Source organism: Diospyros lotus, chromosome 7 (genome assembly GCF_014633365.1).
Source record: "Diospyros lotus cultivar Yz01 chromosome 7, ASM1463336v1, whole genome shotgun sequence".
Lineage (NCBI taxonomy): Eukaryota > Viridiplantae > Streptophyta > Magnoliopsida > Ericales > Ebenaceae > Diospyros > Diospyros lotus.
The window spans coordinates 28,114,043-28,138,749 of NC_068344.1; the positions used below are offsets into that span (position 1 = coordinate 28,114,043).

The following is a 24,707-nucleotide window of genomic DNA, read 5'->3' on the forward strand; positions in this document are numbered from 1 at the left end:
ATGTTGGATTCAAGGGTTTAATATCCTATTTATAAGCAAACCCTAGAAACCCTAATTGCAGTTGGACTAGGCTTGACGTGCTAGAAAAAGCCCGATCCAACTTGATAATTAAATAATTAACCCATTAATCATTTAATTATCTTTATTTATCTAATAAATAATTACACCATTATTTAGTAATTCCACAATTACTAAATTGTCCTTTTGTCTTTAAAATGATTTCTTATTAGGTGGGACTTTCTAGTTTCACAATTAAATGGGCAACGAGAATTAATCAAATATTAATTCTCATAAATCATGAGTGATATTTAGTAATATGTCATGATTACTCAATTTAAGATGAAGTGGGTAATGTAAACCTTACACTATGATGCCATGCAATATGGTCCATCTATCATCCTATATCCTGACAAGATACGAGATCACAATCAGCAGGCTAAATCTCTTAATCTCGTTATATGACCAAATCCAAAATCAATCTCGACTAATATGACATAACCTTTATGGAACACACATTCCACTATCTCGGCCAAGGATTTATCATCAAGTGATTACGGAATCACATAGGATATCATCCTCATAAATCTTGAAGTGATAAATTCCATGTTTGATGCACACATACCTCATGCTTCACTGAACTAGGCACATAGATACGTATGATCGTTTCTGATTAGAACAACCATATAGTATTTCTAATAACCTAATCCACCAATGCATAGATATCCATGTCATCTCAGGTCTAAGGACTAGTTGCACATCCCTAGTTAACATTGAATCATTGACCCATGAGATAAAATATATATGATTCAATGTTAACAGTCACGTTCATTGAGCTTATTCCTATAACGAGCACCCACTCATCTTCCCTTTATATCTCATACAGAATGGCACGAGACTCACCAACCTTATCTTTCAATATTTCATACTGAACAAGGAGGAAGATGATGTGCCGGCCTTACTAATATCCAGGTTAGAAACTCTATGGCTAGGAACATGTTTACAGTATAATGAACTGTGGATTATCCATCACGCATATTCTTAACACTTAAGAAGGTATCCACTCTTTATTATACTAAAGGATATATATATATGTTTAATTTAAACTATATTACAATTTAAATAAAACATAAACTTGTCATTAAATAAAATTTAAAGAGTTACAAGATCAAGTCCCAATGTCACTAGAATTGGTTAAGGGCTTATATCTAATAACGCGGCCAGCACATCCAAAACGTGTTGAGGCTTCTTAAATCCCTAGTTTGACTAGGGTTTCGCATGATTCTCCATTTTTGCTTCATCCCCCTTGTTTCTAGAGAAAGAAAATGGTTTTTGAGAAAAACCAAGAAAAATTTCAAGAATTGGATAAAATTTTGTATGGTTGATGTAGGGAGATCGAAGGGACATGCTCATGGACAACTTCTCTTTGGTGTGGATTACTTATAGAGGGTGGGTGACGCCTCGCAACACAAGAATTAATCATTTCTTCCGTTGGATAACTAAAAGGTTTGGTTTTCATTTTGTTCATTATTTTTGAAAAGATTGTGTGTGTGTGTGTGTGTGTAAACTAGATCTAGTCTTTTGGATTTCATGATTGGCCAAAGAGTTTGGTTAATCGAAAAATTTTAAAATTTTCGCTGCGTTTCGTTCCAAGAAACCCAACATTTCTTTGTGGTTGATTGGTAAAAACTCCTAGTTAGGGTATGAATGATTGGGAATGAGTTTTCGATGTATCATCTCAATCACTCGATCGGGAAGTTAGTTAATAGAAGAATTGCATTATATTGTAATCATCAGTTGAAATAGAATTACATGAAATATAACTTCATTGCCTTATAAGATCATTTTGATAATGCTAGTTATCACTCAAGCAAGGTTGTTAAAATTGGGATTTTAAGTGGGATCGAAAAAGTGTCCATAAAATCGGATCGTAAAATCGAATCGTAAAATCGTAAGATTTTAGAGATAATTAAAAATACCCTTCAATTTTTGTAAATATATATTTATAATAACATAATTTTGCAGAAAATAAATTAATATCTTTTAATAACCTAATTATTCCTTATTATAGTTCAAAAGATGATACTTCCAAAATATAGTTCAAGAACTAGCAGGTTGGTATAGGCAATTTAGAGGCAAAATATAGGTAATTTAGAGGTAAAATATAGCTTAAAATTCTTTTAGAGGATTCTTTCAACGTCTTCCATTATATTTATGTTGCATTTTTTTCTTGATTTAACATTGATTAAATCAAGTAAAATCCCAATTTGGGGTTTGGTGGTCCATTAATTAATTACTTATTTGTCTTGATTTACTTATGCAATCAATGTTAAATCAAGTAAAAATTATAATTTAAATCAAGTAAATTGAAACTTATGCAATTAATGTTAGATGCTATGTGACATTGGAACTTATACAATCAATGTTAAATCAAGTTCCAATTTAGAGGCAAAATATAACAATTCATTGCATAAGTTCCAATGTCAGATGCTATGTGACATTGAGACGTTAGAAACATTCTCTAAATTGCAACTTAAATCAATGAAGGTCTTTGAATCGTAAAATCGTTTGGGAATCTCTAAAGCATAAAATCGTAAAATCGTATATGTAAAATCGAGATTTTATAGGATTTTATCCTAAATTGGATTTTACATGGGATTTGAATCGTTTAGGGGTCTTCAAATCGTAAAATCGTAAAATCGTACGCGTAAAATCGGGATTTTAACAACTATGCACTCAAGACCATTTGGCATATTTTGTGAAGATTGAGAGATTATCAAAATATATCAAAAAGTTCAATTGACATCAAAAGGGTTTGACGTTTCCTAATTACTATTTGATGGTGAATTTAGAAGGTTACATACCCAAAAGCAAAGTACTAAATTAGTGATGCTTAGTTGAAAATGAATTCTTGACCATTATTAAGAGTTAATGAAGTTGAATATTATTAACAATTAACAAAAAAGATCAAAGTATTATTAAGAGTTAACAAAGGGCCAAGGTTCCATTAGGAGTTAACGAGGATGTCGTTAAAGAGTTAACGGATGTCTAAGTTCCATTAAAAGTTAATGGAAGTGATATTAAGAGTTAATAGCGAGCCTAAGTGTAATTAGACAGAAGTTTTAGTAAAAGACACAAAACTATTGGCCAATTGTTCAAACCGATCAACGGGTTGGATAAGTTTGAGAAATTATTTATCAATCCTTGGAAATAGTCGATTGTTTTATTTAGCATGGTTTCTGGAAACGAGACCATTCTTCTATCTTGTTTATCTATAGAGCATTAAATGCTTTGATATTTTCATTTATTACACATTTCAATGCATTCAATGAAGAAATAAGAAAATAAGAACGAATAGAAGGGAATGGAGAATGTTTTCCAAGTCTAAGTATTTTTAAAGCTCGACATAACCCTTTTGCTCCTGCTTGCTTACTATTTTTTCTTTTTCTTACTTTTGCTCTTGCAAGCTTTCATTTTTCTTGTTGTTTTCTTCACCTTCTCCATTGACCCTTGCTTATGTGCTGAGTTTTTCACTTTGAAAGAACCTTATAACCAACTTGCCATCACCTTTGTTTGGTCTCAAATAACATAAGTGACCAAAAAAGGATTTTAGTTAGCAATTTTAGTGTAGACTAACTTGATCCTTTACATTTGTGGAGAAGGCCTGGTCGGCCAAAGGAAAAATAGCAAGATGTAGTTTGTGAAAGAGGCACGAAGCGATTCTTGAATGATAACCAAGAACACACAAGGGAAACAAGCTAAACATCTTCTCCATAAGATAAACATTACTATTTTGACCCTTTCATTGTGAATGAAAATATGCACATAGCTAAAACATCTAAGTTTGCAAGAGATTTTCCTTCCATTTTCACTGCATTTACTTGTTTTTAAAAAAACAAAAAATTGAAACCTAATGAATCTCTTGTGGTACATGCTTTTGTGTAAGCGCATTTTTCAAGAGGCTCACACGATTAAGTTCCTTTCTCCTAAGAGTGTTCATGTGGTTTATCGTAAGGCTATTAGGAAGTTATTCTCGCATGACCCGAGTCATCTTCACAAGGTTTTAACTCTAGAAAATATAGTTGTCACCGGATGGGGGCTTCCTTAGGGCATTTTAGTGAGAATAGGGTATCTCTCATTGGTCTTTTATTCGAGAAAACAATTCTTTTTGAGTTGAAGGGATGAGAGGTTCTTTTGACCAACCCATTAAAGGTTCTTTCGGTGGCAGTGTTCAGTCATTGTCTTTTAATTTTTCTTCTACTAGTGTCTCCTCTTCCAACGATAAGTGGAGGGAGAGGCGAAGATTGTGCACACACCTCCACTTCTTTGTAAAAGCAAGCCTCTCTTGAGGCTACTTTCTTTTGCTCTTGTTTGTTTTTTCTTTTATTTAAGATGTGATGTTTGTTTGGTACCTTTTTGTTCTTGCAGTGATGGGTCATTTTGGGGAGGTTTTCCACAAAAAAAGGTGTTGGATCCGAGAAGGAAATGTTAAGCAATTCAGACTGTGAGTATAAACAAAGCTCTGCATCTCTATCACGATGTTTCAAGCGTTTCTCATCATTCGGAGACTATTAAAGGACCTTTGCCTTTTACTTCTTCTCCTCCCCCTTCTCAAGATGCCTACACTCCTCCTTTAGTTCCTACAATTACCAACAAAAGCTCCCCAACGCCTTCTGGTGGTTTAGCCCAAGATAACTCGACTCCTTTCCATTAGTATCGTCCTAGTATGAATAAGGGAAAAAAGGTTGTCTTTTGATCCTACCCCTAATCTGGTGGCATTACAAGAGCGTCTTCGTTTGGGTAATGCGAAATGCAATCGCCCTCACTCCCCATATCACAAAGATCGCAAGACACTCACCATTAAAGGTTTATTTCATACTCCTCTTATTTTCCCTAAGGTCAATTCTTCATGCTTTTAGTCAATACAATTTGCTAATGATTGAATAGTCAAGGACAATCACTTCCAAGTCTACCGTAAAGGTGATAAATACTAATTTCGTTGAGGACCTTGCAATCGAAGCTCATTTGATTTATTCTACCATCCTACCTCGACATAAGCAGAGGCTTTTTTGTAATTTTTCGACCATTCTAGATGAGCCAAAGTAGGAGATTATCTGAGTAAGGATTTTACTTCCTTATTTTTTTATTTTTATATGTTATTAGTGTCTTTTTCTTAATGTGCCTTCTTTCTTTCCTTATTTAGGGTGTCCACAAAATGGTGGCAACCATTCCGTAAAGTCGAGCCTATCACCGCCATATGTAGGAAAAAATGGAATTTTGGCAAAGGGAAAAGAAAAAATAGGATCAAGAAGCCCAACTTCTTTGGTAATCTCTCTGCAAGTTCGAAAGAGAAAACGAGGAGTTTTTGGAAACTTGTGGGGACCTCCATGGTCGATTGGTCGACATCAATGTTGTCTACTCTAGTAAGGTTAATGCCCTCGAAAATGAGATTCGGGGCTTTAAAATGGTGAATAAGGATCACAAGAAAGACAATCGAGACTTGAAGAGAGCCTATTCATTCCTTTTTCACTAAAGTGACTGACATGCTAAGGAGTTGGCCTCTTGTTGTGCCAACAAGCTGCAATTACAAGTAAAACTTCAGGCAATGGAAAGACAATAGGTGTAAGTTCGTATGCAAATTCGAGTTGACGTTGTTTGGAATTAACGATTCTATGGGGATTGCTTTGACCATAAGAAAGTGTATGTTGGACGTTTCAAGTATGGCTTCTATCTAGCACTTTTTTTTTCTCAGAGTCTAAGAGGCCAAGTCAATGTTTTGATGAGTTAAATTTTAGTTTTGAAATTGAGGGTTTTAATTCCTTAGATTGGCACTTTTATGAGCTTGAGTTCGAGATCCCGAACACCTACCTTAATTCATTTGCGATAGATGATTTGGAGATTTTCTCTAGACCTTGGGAGCCTTATGTGAGTGGCCAAGGGGCCCTCGAGATGATTAATGGTCTAGTGGACTTAGATGTTGAAATGGCAAAGGATCTTGTATTGCCTATTGAAAACTTGCCTTCGTCTTCTCCTCAAGTTACTAAGTTGTCATTTGATGTCGCAGAGCCTTCATTAACCCTCGTGCCTTTTGGTGTTCCTTTCTTTTCCTATATGCCTTGAGAGGAGAGTTTCTTAGCCCGACAGAATCATAAGATTTTGGCTTTTTTCTTTTTACTTTTTTCATTGCATTTTCGTCTCCTCTTGTACTTTTTCTCTTCCTTTGAATGAAATGACTTTTTTCTTGGTTCTTTGTTATGTCACTTATATTGCTTGTGTTTTGCCATTTTGCATAATATGTTAGCAACACTCAATAGTATATAAAGCTTAAAACGTTTAATTTTGACAATAAGACATTTAATGATAGAACTTTAATTTAAAAGACAATTTATCCTCATAAATTTTTTAAAAATGTGTATGGCCTACTTGCCTTGACACTTATTGTTCCTTTTTCTCTAGAGGGAGGTATTATGTTTGCTCTCTAATCCATTGAGAGAACTAGTTTGGTTGAAGGATTTTTATGTTGTCTATTTATTGGACAATCACATGTGTTCAATGCAAGTCCTTAATTTGTCAACACAAGTAACCCTTGTTCGTATTAATGGAGGCATTACGTTCATTCACACGAGTCCTTGATTTGTCAACACAAATGACCCTTGGATGTTTTAACGAGTCTTCATGTTCATTCATGTGTGTTTAGGATGAGTTTTTAATTCATCAATGCAAGTGACCTCTAAATGTTTTAATGGATCTTCATGTTCGTCAAAATTAAATGTTTGTTGTTTTATATTCTTAAAATATAAAATTAAAAAAAAACTTATTTATACAAAATAAAACCCAAAAGACTTATATCTAAGTTGAAGATTGATTGTTGGCCACTCCATAGGTTCACACAAGTGTTGTTGCTCAACTCACATCCCATATTTAGCGCACAGTCATTTCTACATCCATCTATGTCTCAACAATGACTGGTAATAAAATATGACTTTTTTAACTCCTAGTTCACTAAATTATTTCTCACGTATTGCATAACTCCTTAAATAATTAATTGCAGTAATTAAATTCTTAAACTATCACATATGTAACACTTGCAAAGTTACCATGCAATTGTACTTTTCTACCCATTTTTGTATACATTAATAACGGAATGAGATTTAGACCCAAATTAATAATGGAGTAATTATGACGTTTAAAATTTATTAAACAAACTACAAATATATTTTACCATAATCTTTCTTGGTTATGACGTGTGTTGCAAATTTATTAGAAAACTGTGACAACAGAGTAAGATTATGATAAATTCACATTTGCAGCAGAATTATAGACCCTAACATTAACAATTTACTGGGGTAGCATAATTATACTTCCACCTGTTACACAAGCAATAGTTTCAGGGCCTAATTGCTATAAATGATAGTTTAAGAAGTTATGCGGTCATAGAGGTTGATTGACGTCGCCAAAATTTGTGGCATGTTGATTTAACTCAGCCGGCGCGAACTGTAGCACTTGGGTGTGGGCGTGGGCGTGGGCGTGGTGGCCATTGAGATGCCTACAATCACGACAAACTAATCAACTCGGAGGGTACCCAAACCAAGAAAATGAGCATTCAAGAGTCTTCTCAAGCAGAGCCCGAATTAACTTTCAATTGGGATCAAACCTACCTCAACTAACAACGCACCCAATGCACTTAAATAAAAAAAGTCTAAATAAATATTTAGAGGCCACAGAAAAAATAAGTAGTGCCTAATCACGAATCACTCTATTCAATCACAGGGCCCAACCACCACTTTCGTTTGTCTCATCGCACTTTGATTGAATAATCCTCGTCATCTTCATCAGCAGTTGACCAAAATTATTTGCCATTCAACAATAATGTACAGTCAACTGTGCAACCCAGGCGCATGGGAATACTCAGCAAAACATTAAAGCTAACTGATGGCCGATGACAAACAAATCAATAGCTTATCTATTTAAATTAATGGCCACACAATTATAGCTTCCTAGACAGCAAATCTGTCGTTTTCTTGCCCTTTCCAGCGTTCAAAAGCATCATTCTCAGCTGTTGTGATTATCTAAATAGAAGAACAAGAAGCACTAACCAGCCATATTGCTCTGCGAATAAATGCAACAATAGAACCAACCAATTTATTCCAAGCTTTGTGCGGCTTACGACACTATGCACACGATTCAAAAAGTATGTCAGAAAATGACAGGTTAACGACAACTTGACCGAACGTTCATACAGGCTTTGAGGATATGATCATTAGAATTTCGGTATGACATGACCTGCTTAAGGGTATTCCTCTTCTAAGCCTTGTATTTGCTTAGTTCATGTTCCACCAACTGGAAGCCGGAATTACATGAATCTACAATCGAGGAGACGATCTTTCTTTGTATGTTTCTGAACTCCACTCCAAGCTTTACATCCCAACTGGAACTGTTTGTACTAAAACAAGAGATGCCTTTCTATTAGAACAAGAATACCAAAAGAAAGCTTCACTCTTACTACAACTTGACTAAGATTTGTAACAGCTGGGGGATAATATCGCTAGAACTTTGGGTTTATAGGGCCTAATTAATAATTGATGATGCATAATAGAAGAGAGTTCTGAATATAGAGCTCATATTGGTAGAAAAAAAAAAAAAACTTTTTGAGTTTATAGCATGTATGAATGGGGGCTTCTGGCAATGGATAATAGAGCTGTTCCTCAACCAACTCATTTTCTGAATGGGGTCCCCAAAATACAAACCACAACTACAATAGCAAATATTGCTTCCTCTTTTGATTAGTTACAATTGTTAATTCTAGCATTCATCAATTGCATCTTAATTTTGGGGCTTCTTTTTTTATTTTTTGACACCATTTAGGTAGCCCTCCAAACTTGTTTTGTTTACATAGCCACCCTTTCCAAACCCCCAACAGTTTCTGCACACGTGACTGGCTTAGAATGTCACTGTTTTCCTCTCAAATTACCTCCCAAATGCTGGGGTGCCTTTCTTTGCCTGGGTTAGGGCTGTGGACAACACCTAGCTTGAGGATATAAATGGGTGTATGCCTGCCTGGAAGCCACTTTCTATTTCCTATTTTCTGTGTTGTCAATATCTTCTGCTAGCTGAGCAGATAATGAGCAGGGAAGAACATGCCAACGTGGCTTTGAGGCAGGCATATATCCATTGATCCTTGAGCGAGACATCCTCCCCAGCCCACATCTAGCTGGGAAAAGAACCCCAGAACTGTCTAAGAAAAACACAGGGATCATAAGCCTGATGTGCATGCAAAAATTCATAGGAATTGAGGAAATGCTGACCATGTACAACAATGACAATTGTATTCAGAGAACTGCTTAAATGGTTTAAAATAAAAAACAGAAGGCCTAAAATTAGCATGTAATGGATGAATGCTAACAGCTATTACTAACCAAAAAAATGAACGATTGCTGTGTGTCTTTGGCCATTCAGAACACAAGTTTACATAGTAACAGCTCTAAATTTCTTGCTCTTGTAAGCCCTAATTCCTTAGTTCACATCCAACTTGCAAGTAGAATGACATGAATACTACTTGGAGGAGAAGATCCTTCTTCTTACATCTTTAGACTCACTGCTAGCTTTACATCCCAACTGGACTACTTGTGCAAAAACTTTAGAATGTATTACAAGCATATGGCAAAGTTGTTTACCTGTCCTCAAGATTTGTGTCATCGAGTGTTTCCAACATATCTTGAAAGGTACTATGAAGGCTTTCTAGAACAAACAATTCATTTTCCAATCTCTCCTGCATTCAGAATTATTTTTTATGTGAGAATTTGAAGTCAGGTCAAAAAAATAAAAATACAAGTCAGAGCATTTCATTAGGTCAAGAAAAAATAAAAACTAGAGCCAAAGCATGATTGTAGTGTCAAGTGTTTGCAAAATGAGGCACATCAACTAAATCTAAAGCATTTAGGACTATTCAGAAGAGAAAAGTACCTGTTAATCATGCAATATGAAGCTTCAAGAAGGCTGAACCTGGAAGTCCAGGGTCGGGGCTGTTGTGGAAAATTGCCCCCATTTTTTTGAAAATTATTCCACATAAAACGGAAAACTAGAAAACTTGTTCAAATAGAAAATATTCTAAATGAAAAATGGATATTTTGAAAATGCAGTTTTCCAAAATTGAACTAAGCTTTGAAAACTACGAAAATTAGTTTTCTTAAATTTTCCTTGTTAAATTGGAGATTTGGAGAATGCAATTTTCTAAAAAAAATCCACAAATCACCTTCATCTCAAGTTAAATAAAAAAAAATTAAAACATCTCTCTTTTTTCCTTTTTTGAACATACATTCACAATTTGTTAGATTGGAAATTTGTTCTATCTAAACGTGTTCTCTAAGTTTTCTATGGAAAATGAAAACTAGAGATCTTATAGAAAATTGGAGATAGAAAGCTGGAGATCATTTTCTACAACTAAACAGCCCCTTAGCATTCCAAAGAGGGCATCCAGGATTTGGAATGCACATCTAAGAAAAAGCCAGCACTCATCATTCTTATCCCACAAGTCTTAATCCCATTAACTAAGGTCAGCCACTCTCTAATCATCCTTGTCCATGATTATATCTTCCATAAGGCCATTATATCATAAATTATGCCTAAGAATTTCCCATGAGGTTTCTTTGGTCTTCCTCTTACCTTTTTTGCAACAATATTCTTCCATTCTATCCATTCTTCTGATAGGTGATTGATATTTTTTCTCATGTCTAAATCATTTTAATTGCATCTCGCACGTCTTATTTTCAATATGCACAATCCCAAGTTCCCAACCTCATTACAGACAATCAGATTTTTAATTTTTTCTTTTCTTGTCTGTCCAAGCTAAGGTAAGTATTTCCCTCTGCTCATTAGAAAAACTACCAACTAAAAGAAACACAATAAAGAAAGCTGCATTCTGACAAAACTTGGCAGCGCTATCCAATCCACAAGAACACAAACACAAAAGGGGGAAATAATAGAAGGGATTACATGCTTATCAGTTTGGCACATGGGAGACCCAGCTTTACGGAAATGATCTAAAAGTGGTGGTGGCAACCCATAGTGAAAGATCCTCTGGTTCTTCGACATCCAAGTACCTCGTATCATATGATTAGTCCAATTAGGCATTGGGCAGCTGCTGCTGGAGCAATCAGTATCTGCAGCATCTAGATCTACGATTGCAACAGATTATGATCTAATTAGTTTAAAAGAAAAAGACAGGAGAGAACTTGTGACTCAACAGAAGCATGTACAACATAGTAGAATATATGCATATGAATGTACGGCATATGAGATACAGAGCAAGGGTTGCACCTCCTTTCTAGATTACATTTTGAAATCAATGTGCAGGACATAATTTTACACTTAGGTTACAAGTCAAGAAAATTAATTTGTAGCATTTTGTGGCTTCAATTTTGCACCATTGCTGGCCAAATGGCTACAGGTAGACTTTGTTGTACTTTCACCATACATGCTTTTACTTACATATTTGCATCCTTATCATAATTCCCACAATTTAATCATTGAATGTAGGACATCTAGGCCTAAAACAATTTGATCATTAAATATTTAGAAGTATCACACAAGCAAAATGCAGATAATTTGAAATATTATCTCTTATAAATCAAAGAGGTAAGATGCTAAAAGCAACCATTAGATCACACACAAGGAATAATAGAAGGGATGGTACAATAGGCTATAAGGTATGCTATTGGGTGCATTATTACCTAAACTCAAGAAAGGTGACTTAACTGTTTGCAAAGATGTGAATGGCAAGAGTATAAAAAAGCAAGGAGATTACCAAGAGGGATGACATCATAAGGGTTGTCTTCTCCTGGTAAGAAACCATAGAAGGTGACTAGATGAGAACTCGAAAACTTCCCGTAGCTAAGGTAGCATTGTTCTCCTGCATCACATGGCCTTGATATGGGGAACTTCAAGGAATTTGTAGCCAAATCTACTTTCCCATAGTGCAAAATATGCGGGCAGAGCTGTAAAAAGAACAAACCAAAAGCATCAATATGCAAAGACAATCCACAGGAAGATCATAAGGTGCACAGGATCTTGAGGTTGAAAAAACAATTGAAGTGGAATTTACAATAGTCATCAATAGCAACAAACTTCTCAGGCAACATTCCAGTCACCTTGATCATACTCATACTACTGAAAACAATGTGAGTATTCTTTTTCATCTTCTGTTCGTTTGCTACATCAATGTTTTATTTTGTGTGCTTAAATTTTCATTGACTTATTTGGTCCTCTAGTCATGAAGCCCAACCAATCAAACCCTCCTTACCCATCAACCCAAATACTATAACTTATTCACAAGATGAATCAAGATATACACAGAATTTGCCAAGACAAGCAGGGGATACAAGCCTTTGGGCTATGGGAGAAAGGATAGGTGTCTCCACATGGATCATAACAGATATAGGGATAAGTATTCTCCTCTTCACTCTACCTTCCGCTATGAACCACAAGTCTATGCTGGGTCACCTTTCACCTAGTACACCATCCTCAATTGTTCAGTCAACCAAAGTGCTGTTACTGTTGGTTTACTTCTCACTTGGCTGAAGATTGTTCATTCATGCTATTGGAAAAAATGCTCAAAACAAGAATTGATGAGGAAGAACATCCAGAAGAACAAGCTACTAAATCCAACATTGATGAATTTGGTGACAAAAGAAGATTAAGATCAAGAAATCACACAGGCAGTAGAAGAAAAGGAAAGTGAGATTAGTAACCATGAAGAGGCTCAACAGAAATAGTATAGCACTTGAGGAAGTTACCCCAATGAAATAAAAAAAAAAGCATATCAGGTGATTGAAGAATCTCCTAATGTTATCCTTGAGGAAGTCTCAAAACCCTTTTGTCCTGTGCCAATTCCTCAGCCATCGATTGATGTTGGGTCATAATTATGTCATCCCCAGTCCCATTACCATTACCTTTTTTTTTTTGCACACAAATATAAATATCAGGTGATTGAAGAATCTCCTAATGTTATCCTTGAGGAAGTCTCAAAACCCTTTGCTGTTTGTTGGAATTCACAGGTGGTGCCAGAAAGCAGTCTTAAGCATCAACAAAACTAGAGGACGAGTTTTCCCTCCCACCCGGGGAGAATGATAGCAATATTTTATTTTGATTTTGATTTTAAAATAAGATTTAGATTAGGTTTTATCTTATTCTGTTTTGATTTATCATACTTGCTTGGATGATAGAATTTGATTTGATTTAGGGATTAGATAGGGTTATATTTGATTTTGATTAGATGTTATCTTTTAGATATGCTATCTTTCAATTGCCTATAAATAGGCAACAAAATGTAACCTTTTTTTCAGACTTGATTGAATATTATTAATTTTATTGCCTTGAAAAGTTTCTCCTTTTTTCTCGGATCTCCTCTACCTGCTTCTTTTTCTCAAGCTGCTACTGCTTCTTCATATTCTCTTCTCTTCTTCTTCTCTGTTTCCTGCTATTTTTCCCACTATCCCACATCAGCCCACCCCCCCTCTTTTAAAAGTTTTCCGTGCACAGGGGTTTCTCTGCTAAACCCGTTTGAGATTTTCAGTTTTCCAATGTGGGTGAGTGAAATTTTGTTGGCAAGAAGAGAAGCCATGGATCTAAAGGAGGGCGTGATCTTTGGATAAACCAAAGATTATGGCTGGTAGCATGATCTGAAAGAGATCTCTTGTTTTCTGGTTTTAAGCTTTACAGTGTGGTTTCAGGCGATGTGTTTTGCTGAAAATGTCAGGTTTGTGGGCTTAGTTTTCCTGAGTGTAAAATACTTCAGTGGGCTTCTCTTGTCAGGGTGATTCTTTATTAATAACATTCCTATTAATTAATAACATTCCTCACTTATCTTTCAAAAAAAAAAAAAGAAAACAAATTCCATGTACAGTATGGACTTTCTTTTTGGGTTGGGGGGGTGGGGGGGGTGGGGGGGTAGGAAGTACCCTATGGACTTTTACATGCAGGGGCGGAGCCACCTGAGGCCTAGTGGGGCAGTTGCCCCCACTGGGCCAGATTTTTTTTTTTAAATTTTATTTTTTACAATGATTTACTATTAAAAATAAAAAAAATTATATTATATTTTACTACTAGAAGTAAAAAAATAAGTATTGAAGAAAGTAAGTATAATGGTCCAGTAGAAACCATCATAGCATTTTTTATAATTTGTTCATAATTTTATTTTTTTATAATGACGATGCAAATAAAATTAAGTATTAAAGAAAATTGTGAAGCAAAGAAAACAAATATAGAGGAAATTTATATTGAAGAAAATGAACAAATTAACAAAGCAAATATTGAGTAAATTGATGTTACACAACTTCCTATGGATTTCGAACTAAGAACTACAATAATAGATTACAATGTTAATTTTCAAGATCAAATTAGAAGAAAATTTATATTGAAGGAAATGAACAAATTAACAAAGCAAATATTGAGTAAATTGATGTTACACAACTTCCTATGGATCCCGAACTAAGAACTACAATAATAGATTACAATGTTAATTTTCGAGATCAAATTAAAAGAGCTTACTTGCAAAGAGGTCTGTGTCAGTCTCGAAATCAAGACGATGAATTTTAGTTTGGTTCAATAAATTAGGTAATTGGTTGGAATATAGTATGAGCAAAGATGTCACATTTTCCTTATACTGTTATCTTTTTAAAACAAATAATGGAGAACAAGGAGATGGTGATTCTTTTATGAAGGAAGAGTTCAGTAATTTAAAAAAAAAAATAGACTTTAAGTTCATGTTGGATATGCTAATAGTGCACACAATTAAGTTTGAAACAACTGTAAAACCTTAATGAATCAAGAGCAAAATATTGAGATAGTTTTCTTCAGACAGTTAGAACAAACACTGTGTGATTATCGAATTCATCTAAATGTATCAATTGATTGTGTTTGACTTCTTCTATGACAAGAACTAACCTTTTGTGGTCATGACGAGTCTAAAGATCCAAATAATCAATGTAACTTTGTTGAACAATTGTAATTTTTAGTATGAAAAGCTATAAAGAATAATTGTAAAAAAAAATTAATATTATCATTATTATCTTATTTTTAAAATTATATTTTTTATATTTAAGTTCGCCCCCACTAAACCAAAATCCTGGCTCCACCCCTGTTTACATGGTATTTAGGATTTATTTATAGTTTTTACATGGATTCCCACAATATCTGATAAAGAAAAAATAAATGTAATACTTTTATAAAAATAACAAGGTGCACATATTTTTGTCATTTTTGTTTTACCATTAAGCATGCTTTGGTTGAGTCTGTACTAATATGCACGAACACATGTAGTTGCATCTATACAAACTCTTTGACAACCCCCCCCCCCCCCAAAAAAAAAATAATAAATCTCACCCTAAGCCCCTGGCAATAGTTATGATCGCATTTTTGACAATCAAAAAGGAATACTTAAAAGAAAACATGAGAGAGAGAGAGACATACAGAATGATTCAGAAAGCCTGCAACAGGTACCAAGCATGTGTGTAGCTTTCCATCAGGGAATATTACTTTCATGCCATTAGAGTACCAGAGTTCACAAGCCCATAAGAATTGTTCCCACATGTAGAGCTCTGCTGGGAAGATATCAGGATGGTCATTGCATAATGCAGGAAATAACTCATCATACTGGGTACGCAGATGCTGTGACAAAGTAAAAAAACACAGATTTTCTCAAACTGCACAACCAATGCTATGGAAGTCTTCAGAGGAAGCACAAACTGATTGCCAATGCACATGAAGCTTCATGCTGGTTTCTCTAGTTTATAATGGAGAAAAAGTTTTCCCCATCAGAACTGTAATCTCCATCTTTAGGCTATGTCTGGAACTCAGATTTGTGGAAGAAAATATCATTTCTATGTAAAAATTTATATGCATAATTGCATTTCTTTTCCTTGCCTTTCGGTCAAAAGATCCTAGTTCCAGACAGCCTTAAGGCAACACTTCTTTTTTTTTTTTTTGCTTGTGTAAGGTAACACTTAGTGGTTGCTTTCTACTTCTTTTTATGATAAGCAACATTTTATTTACTCTGCTTGCAGAATGAATAATCCACATAGAATTTCTAGTGTTTAAGGTATTCCTCCTATTTATAGCCAGTTCAAAACTCAGATAAAGGAGGAGGGCTATGTTAGGTATCTGGCAACTAGCATAAAAGTTGTTGGATCTTATATCATTGCGATTGTGATGTGTAAAATTTTATTATAAATGACACATGATAGGGAGGCTGTCCTGTATATTCAAGGATATAACAAAAGTAATGGCCTGTGCTTTAAGGCTACAGACAGTGATTTGTTCAACTTCACATAAATCATTTCTTATTAGAAAAGTGGACTGCCTAAATTGAATTCAACACATGTCCAAAAATTTGAGAAGAAAACAAACCACTGCATGAAAAAAATTATACATTCCTCATAAAAGAACAAGGAATCCTAAGCTCCATTATAGCACAAAGAAATGATTGATTGCAACATGTCAAATAGGATGAATACTATAAAAGGATTGAAAACCTCTTTTGCATGCACTATTTATACATTCCTCATAAAAGAATAAGGATTTAATAATGTTCTTCCTAACCTCCATTATAGCACAAAGAAATGATTGATTGCAACATGTCAATTATGATGAATATTATATAAGGATTGAAAACCTCTTTTGCATGCACTATCTCTTCTAACAACAAGGTTCCATCCAAAGCCATGATTGCATTTATTCCAAAGCTTAACCCTGCAGGAACATAAGCAGTCACACTCCATCAAAAGAGTTGGATGAGAGACAAAATTATTAGTAGACCAAATAAAAAAGGGATACACCTTGCCAAAATATATATTTTCCACAAAGAACTCCCATCTTCTTATGTAGACACATCTACAAAGCAAATGGCAACAGGAGTGTGAAGAAAAATGTAAATTTTCACTCATTCTTCCCATCCAATTTGATTTATGATGACAAAGATAACATCAAAGCTTCATCATTTTCATCTCTCTCTCCCTCTCTCTCTCTTTCTCTCTCTCTCTCTACATGCTAGACCTAAAATGTACAGCGGAAAATAGAAATTCCATCAAAGATTGACAAAGTGCTAAAATTAGAAAAAGAAAAATGTAACGAAAGAACTAACCCTTGATAACAAGTCAACTTTCTCCCAGAACTATTCTTCATATTGTCAATTGAAATCCGATCACCAATATATGAATAGCCAGAATCAGACTTATGCTGAATTATGCAATTACCTTCAGCAGATCGCTGATTGATGGGAAAATAGATACAAAACTTGGTTCACTGAAAGAAACTAATGTAAGTTAATTCATTATCCTACATTCCACCTCAAACTCCTCCTAAATGAGATTAATTGAATATAAACTGAACTTTAACTACAATCCACAAACAATGACATTACTTTTAGTAGTTTTACATCTTAACTCTTTGCATAATTTGATTTGAGTTTTATGTAGAATGCAGAAGCACAAACACAATTTGAATGAGAAAAAAGTAATTGGCATAATCTGAATGTGTTATTTTAGGGCATCTACATCATGTAGCTGGAATATGAAGAGAGTAGTTAACAACTAATGATGAGATCTTGAGGGAATTTTCAAATGACTTGGAGCACAATTTTACAAAGAAATTACAAGTTTCTCTAACAGAAATTTGTTTTGCCCAAAAATGAATATCAATGTGAGTGCTATCAAGTGTAGAAGTAGTCTCACTTATCAAATGAGAGTACTTTGGAATGAAACATGTAAAGCATCACGTTAGTTCCTGAAACTTGCTGTTAAATCTTAAAAACTACATAACATTAAGCACATCAGCCAAAAAGGCACACCTGTATTAAACACTTCAGGCAGTGGATCAAAGTAGAACCTAAATTTTGAATTATTATTGTGCTTCTCCTTCATGCTCCACAATAGCAGCATTGTCTCCAATGAAATACCATCAATATTTTCCAAGATAGGGAACTGCAACCAAAATATAAATCCAAATAAGAACTTGATAAACTAACTCAGGCCAACACTTGGTCAACTCTTAAGCTGCACCATATCGCATGTAAATAAGTTGTTATGCTCTCTCAAGATTGTGTAAGAGTTATGGGCATAAAGACAGTGAAGAGAAAAATGTATTGAAGTCATCAAAACAAGAGCCAACAAATTTTACATGGATTCTTCTATTTTCTAAGTTGAACTTTGTAACTTCTGTCAATTCTTGAAGAAGAAGCAATTCCTGATTGATAATAAAGAAAAAATGGTAAGCCTCCCACAGTAATAGAAATCTCCTTCTCTTCTCCCTTAATCCACACTTACTTTTGTGTACTCTATGCTCAAATTGTGAATCCTGTCCGAATATTTCAGATTAAGAGCTTTTAATGAAATGTCACAACTAGACATGCACTCACAATAAGTACCCATATGCAAGTGCACTCACATGGGAGCCAACATGATCCAATACAAGATGCTAAGAAAAAGGAAAACAGCCACAAAAAAATTTAGTCAACATTACATTGATAAGTTATTATGTTTATTCTGTTAGACACTGACAACAATGTAAAGCATTACACTCAATGTTCTGTTCTCAATGCACAAAATAAGGGACCATTGGTGAAGTTAACTTGTTTTCACTTAGCAAAAGTTTGCATCCACAGTGTACCCTTTTAACATAAAAGTTTGAAAAACTCAGATTTCTAATAAGCTTGCTGAAATAAAGGCCAAATCAATAATGCATTTAACATTTTTTCTATGTGAGAAGCACTTATTGTAAGATCTCCTCCCAAAAAAAGGTATTTTATGTTCATCAACATTTCTACTCTCTCATTCTCCTTTTGGTTCATAATGAGGCTAAGGATTAAAGATGAAGAAAACATAACTGATAAAGGAACTAATTATACTAGTTTTAATATGCTAAACCACACCATGTCGGATTGATAAACAAGCTCCTCTGAGATGATGACAGACACAGGGATCTCCAATGCAATGTCTCCAACTTTCAGATCCTCTGTCGCTATAGCTCCTCTTCCAGCCCCCTCAATGTCTATATGACAAAGCAACAGATGAAAAGGAAAGAAGGAGGGGGGGTGGGGGGGGAGTTTAACTATCCACTTTGGATATAATTTGTCTGCCAGATAACATAAATATTGCATCAATAGTGTTAATTCAATGGTACATGATATATTATTATATTATATTATAATAATTTTATTAATAGTAATATATTGCATTTTGAAACAATTGAAAGTATTTTTATATAACATTGGAAATATTTTTTTTTTAGATTTAAAGATAAGAAAATAGTTTTTTTATTTAACAACTAATGTGTTTTTCATATCATAGGAACTACAAGTAACATTAAAAGAGACTTACAAGCTACCTCCAATTTTGTTCGAACACCATTGCTCTCCGCCCAGTGTAATAAGCGCTTCTCATAGTCACAACTATGGTTTGTAGTGATTCTAGTCTCCAGTCTGACTTTGTCCCCAAGTTCCCGGATCATATTAATAGCTGAATCGCGCAAAGTTTGCAGAATATCCCTTACTGTATCACTACCACTAGATAGAGCTTTATTAATGAGTGACAGAACTGTATGCAGAGCCTCCAGCTCAATTCTAGGATTGTGAAATCTCATGGAAGAATTTCCATCAACTTCGCTGAAGTAAAGTTCTATCTGTGCCACACAAATATAAAATGGATTGAAATATAAAACACTACAAAACAAATGAAAACAAAAAAAGATAGAAAATGCTGAATTCTCTCTATGTTCATAACTAGTCATGAGCATAAAGGGAGTTAGGGGTATTGGCTATATACTTTTGCTATATAATTTGCGGCTTAACTTAGTTACATGTCAAAACAGGACAGAGAGAAAGAGCATCCAATTTTCTAGAGATTAAATAAGATTCTTCTTAAATCTTAAGTCAAAGGGTCAAACTGTAGAATCTGCAGGCTACAAAAGTATTTATCAGCTAAATATCAAGTCCCTAAGGAGACATCCCAGCAGCTTAGGCTGCATTCATCCATCAAAGAGACCTAAATATGAGTCCCAGTAAGTTACCTATAAAAAATAAGGTAATTATCAGTAAATTGCAGAATCTTTGCAGTTTGGAGCATATATTTCAGAGAGGATCGGTTTACCTCATCCAGGCATACGATCCTTGCACTTTGAAGCAGTAGTTTTAATGTTGAATTTAGCAAATTCGAACAAGAAGAATTCTTCAAGTATACATGCCCCTGGGGATGAAGGCCATTGTCTTCCAGTAATTTCTACAAAATGGAATTCAAAAAAGTAATGCCAGAATGTCAAGTTCATAGAAAGAAAGCTCCCGGGAAAGTAAAGGCAAGAAAGGGAATTCTATTGCAAAGGGATTAAAATGATCTGAGTGTTCCAAGAGTTGCTCACCTTCTTTTTCCCAATAAATGGGTCTCCTTCCGAGAGCTCAAGGACTAACAAATATTCATCCTCCTCGGAGGATTTGTTAGATAAATGCAGCTGCAACAAGTACACACATAATTACTGCTGTTAACATTGTCATAGATTTTTTATTTGCGAGAAACCAAATTAAGTACAATATCTAAAGAAGATAATCTTAAAACTGAATTTAGTGCAACATGACCGACCACACAGAGCAGCCATCATACAGAAACATTAATTTTTATTTTTTCAACACAAGAACAATATAAAAAATAGATATATAACAATTTTTTCCTTTAAATTTATGTATGAAAATTTAAATAATGTAGAAATCATCAACACCAATTGCACCTTATCCTGATCTAGTTAGGCTTGGTGCCATGAAGAAACAACAAAAAAAATTAAGAGAAGAAACAACTAGGAGTCCACTAATACATATTTTCAAATATGCTATGTGAAAATACCCAAAGAAGAATTAGACTGAAATAGACATGTCAGGGACATATAATAAAATCGAATCTCTTGCCATTTCAAAATTTTCTCTTTTTTTATATTTAAAATACAAAACAGTAGCAAATGTGAAGATGACGAAACATTGCATCTCATTATGAAAAAACAAAAAGAAGGTACAACCTGTTGCAAACTGAGGAGATACTATAGCAACTTTCAAATGGCTATTATGATTGATAAGTAAGAGTGATGTAATTTACAAATTATTTCATAAATAGAAACAAAAATACATAGATTGTGGCTATTCTCACTTAATGCAAGATTAAAGTACTAAAAAACCCATAAAAGAAAAGTATACTAAAAAATGCAAACTATAACAAAAGGCATTACTTTGGTTCCACTAATGACAATATGAGAATGGCTTCAAGTTCTTCCATCTATCAGTCTTTCCTGGGATTTCATGTTAAACACGTGTGTGTGTGTGTATTTACTAAGCAAGAACAGAAGGAAAGAATACAAAAAGTTGGAAGGTTACACAGTGGTCCAAAAAAGGAACAAAGTGGAGATAGTTGGCATCATTGGCACAAAGTTACCGGATGCTAACGGCAATTCTGGAACTAGGATTGTCAAGGCAATGATTGCTTCAATGGAAAATTAAATTACTTATATTCAATCAAACCAAAATATCATGCCTTTTCTCAACCAAACAAATAAGCAAATTAGTTCTATTCCTTCACGTTTCCCCTGTTTTCTTTTCCTTTCACTCCTAGTTCCAAAGATTGTGTAGAAGAATGCAAAAAATACCAAGAAACACCTCTGAATCCATTGACGATAAGCAAATTTCACCACGAGGCCGTAATCAGAAAATAAATGACCTCCACTACGGGAAAGAAACCAAACTACTGTCAACTTGTCTCATATATCCAAAACAATTTACTGTGATTTCATACGCGTAAACACAAGACAAACACAATACAGATACATATATACATTCACATGTATATCGCGCGAAACAATCGATATGAGAAGACCGAAAAGAACAGTAAGTTGAAGAGTAACATGAAACTAGGGTTCACCTTGACGGCCTCCATTGGGGTGCGGAGAGGGGGGGAGAGCACAGCGAGAGCAGCGGAGGTTCCTTCACTTCACACACAGGGACATCTCCAAATCCAGTAAGGCCCAAGCCGAATTAAGGACTATAAAACTTCTAATTTCAAACCCATAAAAATGTTTGATTTTGCTATCAGTTTTTATATGTGTTTATTTTTAGTTTCAGTTTTCAATTTCATTTGAAAAATAAAACTTTTTAAATCTATTGTTTGATTTTTCTTGCCATCTTCAAAAGTTTAAGAAAAGGAAAAACATATGTTGAGTCTGTTGAGTATATTTTGTTGAAGAATGTTTTATGCAAAAAAAAATTAACATAAAATTTGATGTTCTTATATTTTTTAATAATGTGTTGAGGTGCTTTGATGAATGAAAGCTCATTAAACCTTTCTTAGGTTTCATCTATTAATGTTTTCATATATGTTGAGATTGTTTATTTTGTTAAGATTGTTTTATCTTTTAATATGTTTAATATGTTCACAATGCATGAATATCTTGTAGAGCTCGTGATTCTTAGGATAAGCATTGAGATTAAATTCTAAATGTTTGTCAATATTATTCAAATCTAAGAACAATTTGTTATATATATATATTATTGATGTTTAATTGTCAAATATTAAAATTCTTAAGTAAATGATCATATTCTCATGTAGTGATTTTTAGGTTTTGGTTCACAAAGATTAAGTTGTTTATTTAATATTTAGTATCAAATTCTAAAAGTTCTTAATGTTTTGAAATTTAATGAAAAATATTTAGGGTGTGTTTGATTGACATGGAAAACATAGAAAATAAAATATTTTTTAATCAAATTACAACTTTGAGTGTTTGATTGATAACTTTTTTCATGGAATTTATTTTTCACCTAAGTATAAAAATGTCATATTTTTCAAAAAATCAAGGAAAATCAATTCTTGGGGGGGGGGGGGTTGATTTTTCATGAAAATTGGAATTTATTTTTTCCTTCCACCTTGTGCAATCAAAAGATGTTATAATTTGAATGCTTATTGTTTGGTAAGCAAATCATTCAAATGTTTGAACGATTTAGGGTTTGTTGAATCAATCAGTATCTAGTCAAGCTATTGAGAATGCAACTCTTCAAGTTCGTAATCGAGTTATGTTTAATCACTCAAATAGAAAGTCAATGCAATCGAGTAGTATTGTTTTAAAATAATTATAGTCATATTTCAAGTATTATATGAATGTTCAATATTAATAATTGAATAAAACGTTTTAGAGGTTAAAGAATAGAAATCAAGTATATTTTGTCTCAATTGAGTACCAGGTAAGCCATTCGACTTATATGTGATTGAATAAATATGAATGGAATAATCGTTTTATTCAAATAGTTGCATACTTGTAAAGAATGATTCTCAATAGTATATAACCTTTATTTAATCTAGAAAGGAAAATTCATACTTGAGTAACAAATATCGTAATTGACTTATTATTATTTACATTAAGGTAAAATCACGTGTTATTAAAATATCTTATTATACTATTCAAAATAAAGTTCTTTAGTAATCAAGTTAATGAAATACAAAAAATTAGTTTTAATCAATTTTCAAACCATCACTCGAGTGCTCATATATTAGTAATCAATTATTAAAACGTTTAAAGTTACTGTACTCAAGTATCTCAAAGGCATTATAAGGCTCAATTAAGTACTTGCTTGTTAATCTTATACATCTCTTTGTAAATTTCCAATCAAGGGATTAACATTGTATTGGAGTTAATCAGTTAGCAATTGACTATATCATTAGGCCAATTGAATGAGAAAGAGTAATCTTGAATATAAGTCTATGTGTTTGTATGTTTAATCAATTGAAAGAATCTTTCAATTGAGTGAGAAGTAGGCTACATGAGGTCAAGTCTCTATACCTTAATAGCAATTGACTAAGAGGTATGCTCAATCGAGTAGTTTGCTTTTCCTAGTTGAATAAATTTATGCTTTGATTGAGTAGATTATGTTGAACAAATAATAATTCTCTATATTTTCTTTGTAATTGACTGGTAAGTATGTTTCACTCAAATATTAGCATGACTTAGATGAAATTTCAATAAGGTGAGTGCGTTAAAGAATACTCTTTATTTGATATATTTTTAAAAATCAAATAAAAATATATTAGAGTTAAAATAACTTTGTAATCGAGTAACATGTGTCTCAATTGAGTGAAAAGCATCAAACAGAGTGGTATTATTTGTTTTCCAAAATTAATTTAGCGATGCTATGTATACTTGAGTATTAAAAATGTGCAATCAAGTGAAAATGCTTTGGCAATCGAGTGAGAAAAAGCCATGCTCGAGTAGATTTTAGTTGGCAAAAATTGGTCTCTGTTTTTGTAAGAGTAATCAACTATCATAATTTGCCAATTAATTGGATGATGGATCCACTCGAGTTGTAGTATATTAAAATTAAAAAATTATAATCATTAAACTAGTCGTTATAGAAATTCAAAAACTGCACAGTATTGATTTTAATTTTTGCAGAAGGCCTTCTAAATATTATTTGAGCATAATCTATAAATCTAACAATCAAGAACAAAAAAGAAATATATCTTAAAAATCTTATAGATTTTATGTAATGAACAAAAAAGCTAACGATTATGAGGCAAGGAAAGTTATAAAAGGTAAATGGAATTCAAGATGAACTTGTTGATGTTGTTCAAATACTTCCAATACCTCTCAAGCAAAAGAAGTTCTCTAAATCCACATCTTTTTATTATCAATAAAAATAGACAGAG

General features: G+C 33.6%; 1 protein-coding gene across 8 annotated transcripts; it reads right to left on the reverse strand.

Moving 5' to 3' along the window:
• Nucleotides 1-7,218: 7,218 nt before the first annotated feature.
• LOC127806527 (uncharacterized) lies at nucleotides 7,219-22,067 on the reverse strand. Of its 8 annotated transcripts, none has more exons than XM_052343885.1 (13): nucleotides 21,936-22,067; nucleotides 20,398-20,487; nucleotides 20,133-20,261; nucleotides 19,365-19,665; nucleotides 18,917-19,035; nucleotides 18,166-18,231; nucleotides 17,837-17,969; nucleotides 16,591-16,740; nucleotides 15,463-15,590; nucleotides 11,801-11,990; nucleotides 10,990-11,171; nucleotides 9,672-9,766; nucleotides 7,219-7,543 (listed from the first exon to the last, which is right to left on the reverse strand). In XM_052343885.1, the coding sequence occupies exons 1-13, from the start codon at nucleotides 21,948-21,950 to the stop codon at nucleotides 7,429-7,431; spliced, it is 1,713 nt and encodes a 570-aa protein (XP_052199845.1). In that variant the 5' UTR covers nucleotides 21,951-22,067; the 3' UTR covers nucleotides 7,219-7,428. The 8 variants fall into 8 exon arrangements, with proteins under 8 accessions (XP_052199845.1, XP_052199843.1, XP_052199844.1 ...); XM_052343883.1 differs by lacking the exon at nucleotides 7,219-7,543 and adding an exon at nucleotides 8,085-8,440 and having other exon boundaries at nucleotides 15,463-15,660; nucleotides 16,664-16,740; XM_052343884.1 differs by lacking the exon at nucleotides 7,219-7,543 and adding an exon at nucleotides 8,085-8,431.
• Nucleotides 22,068-24,707: the final 2,640 nt, after the last annotated feature.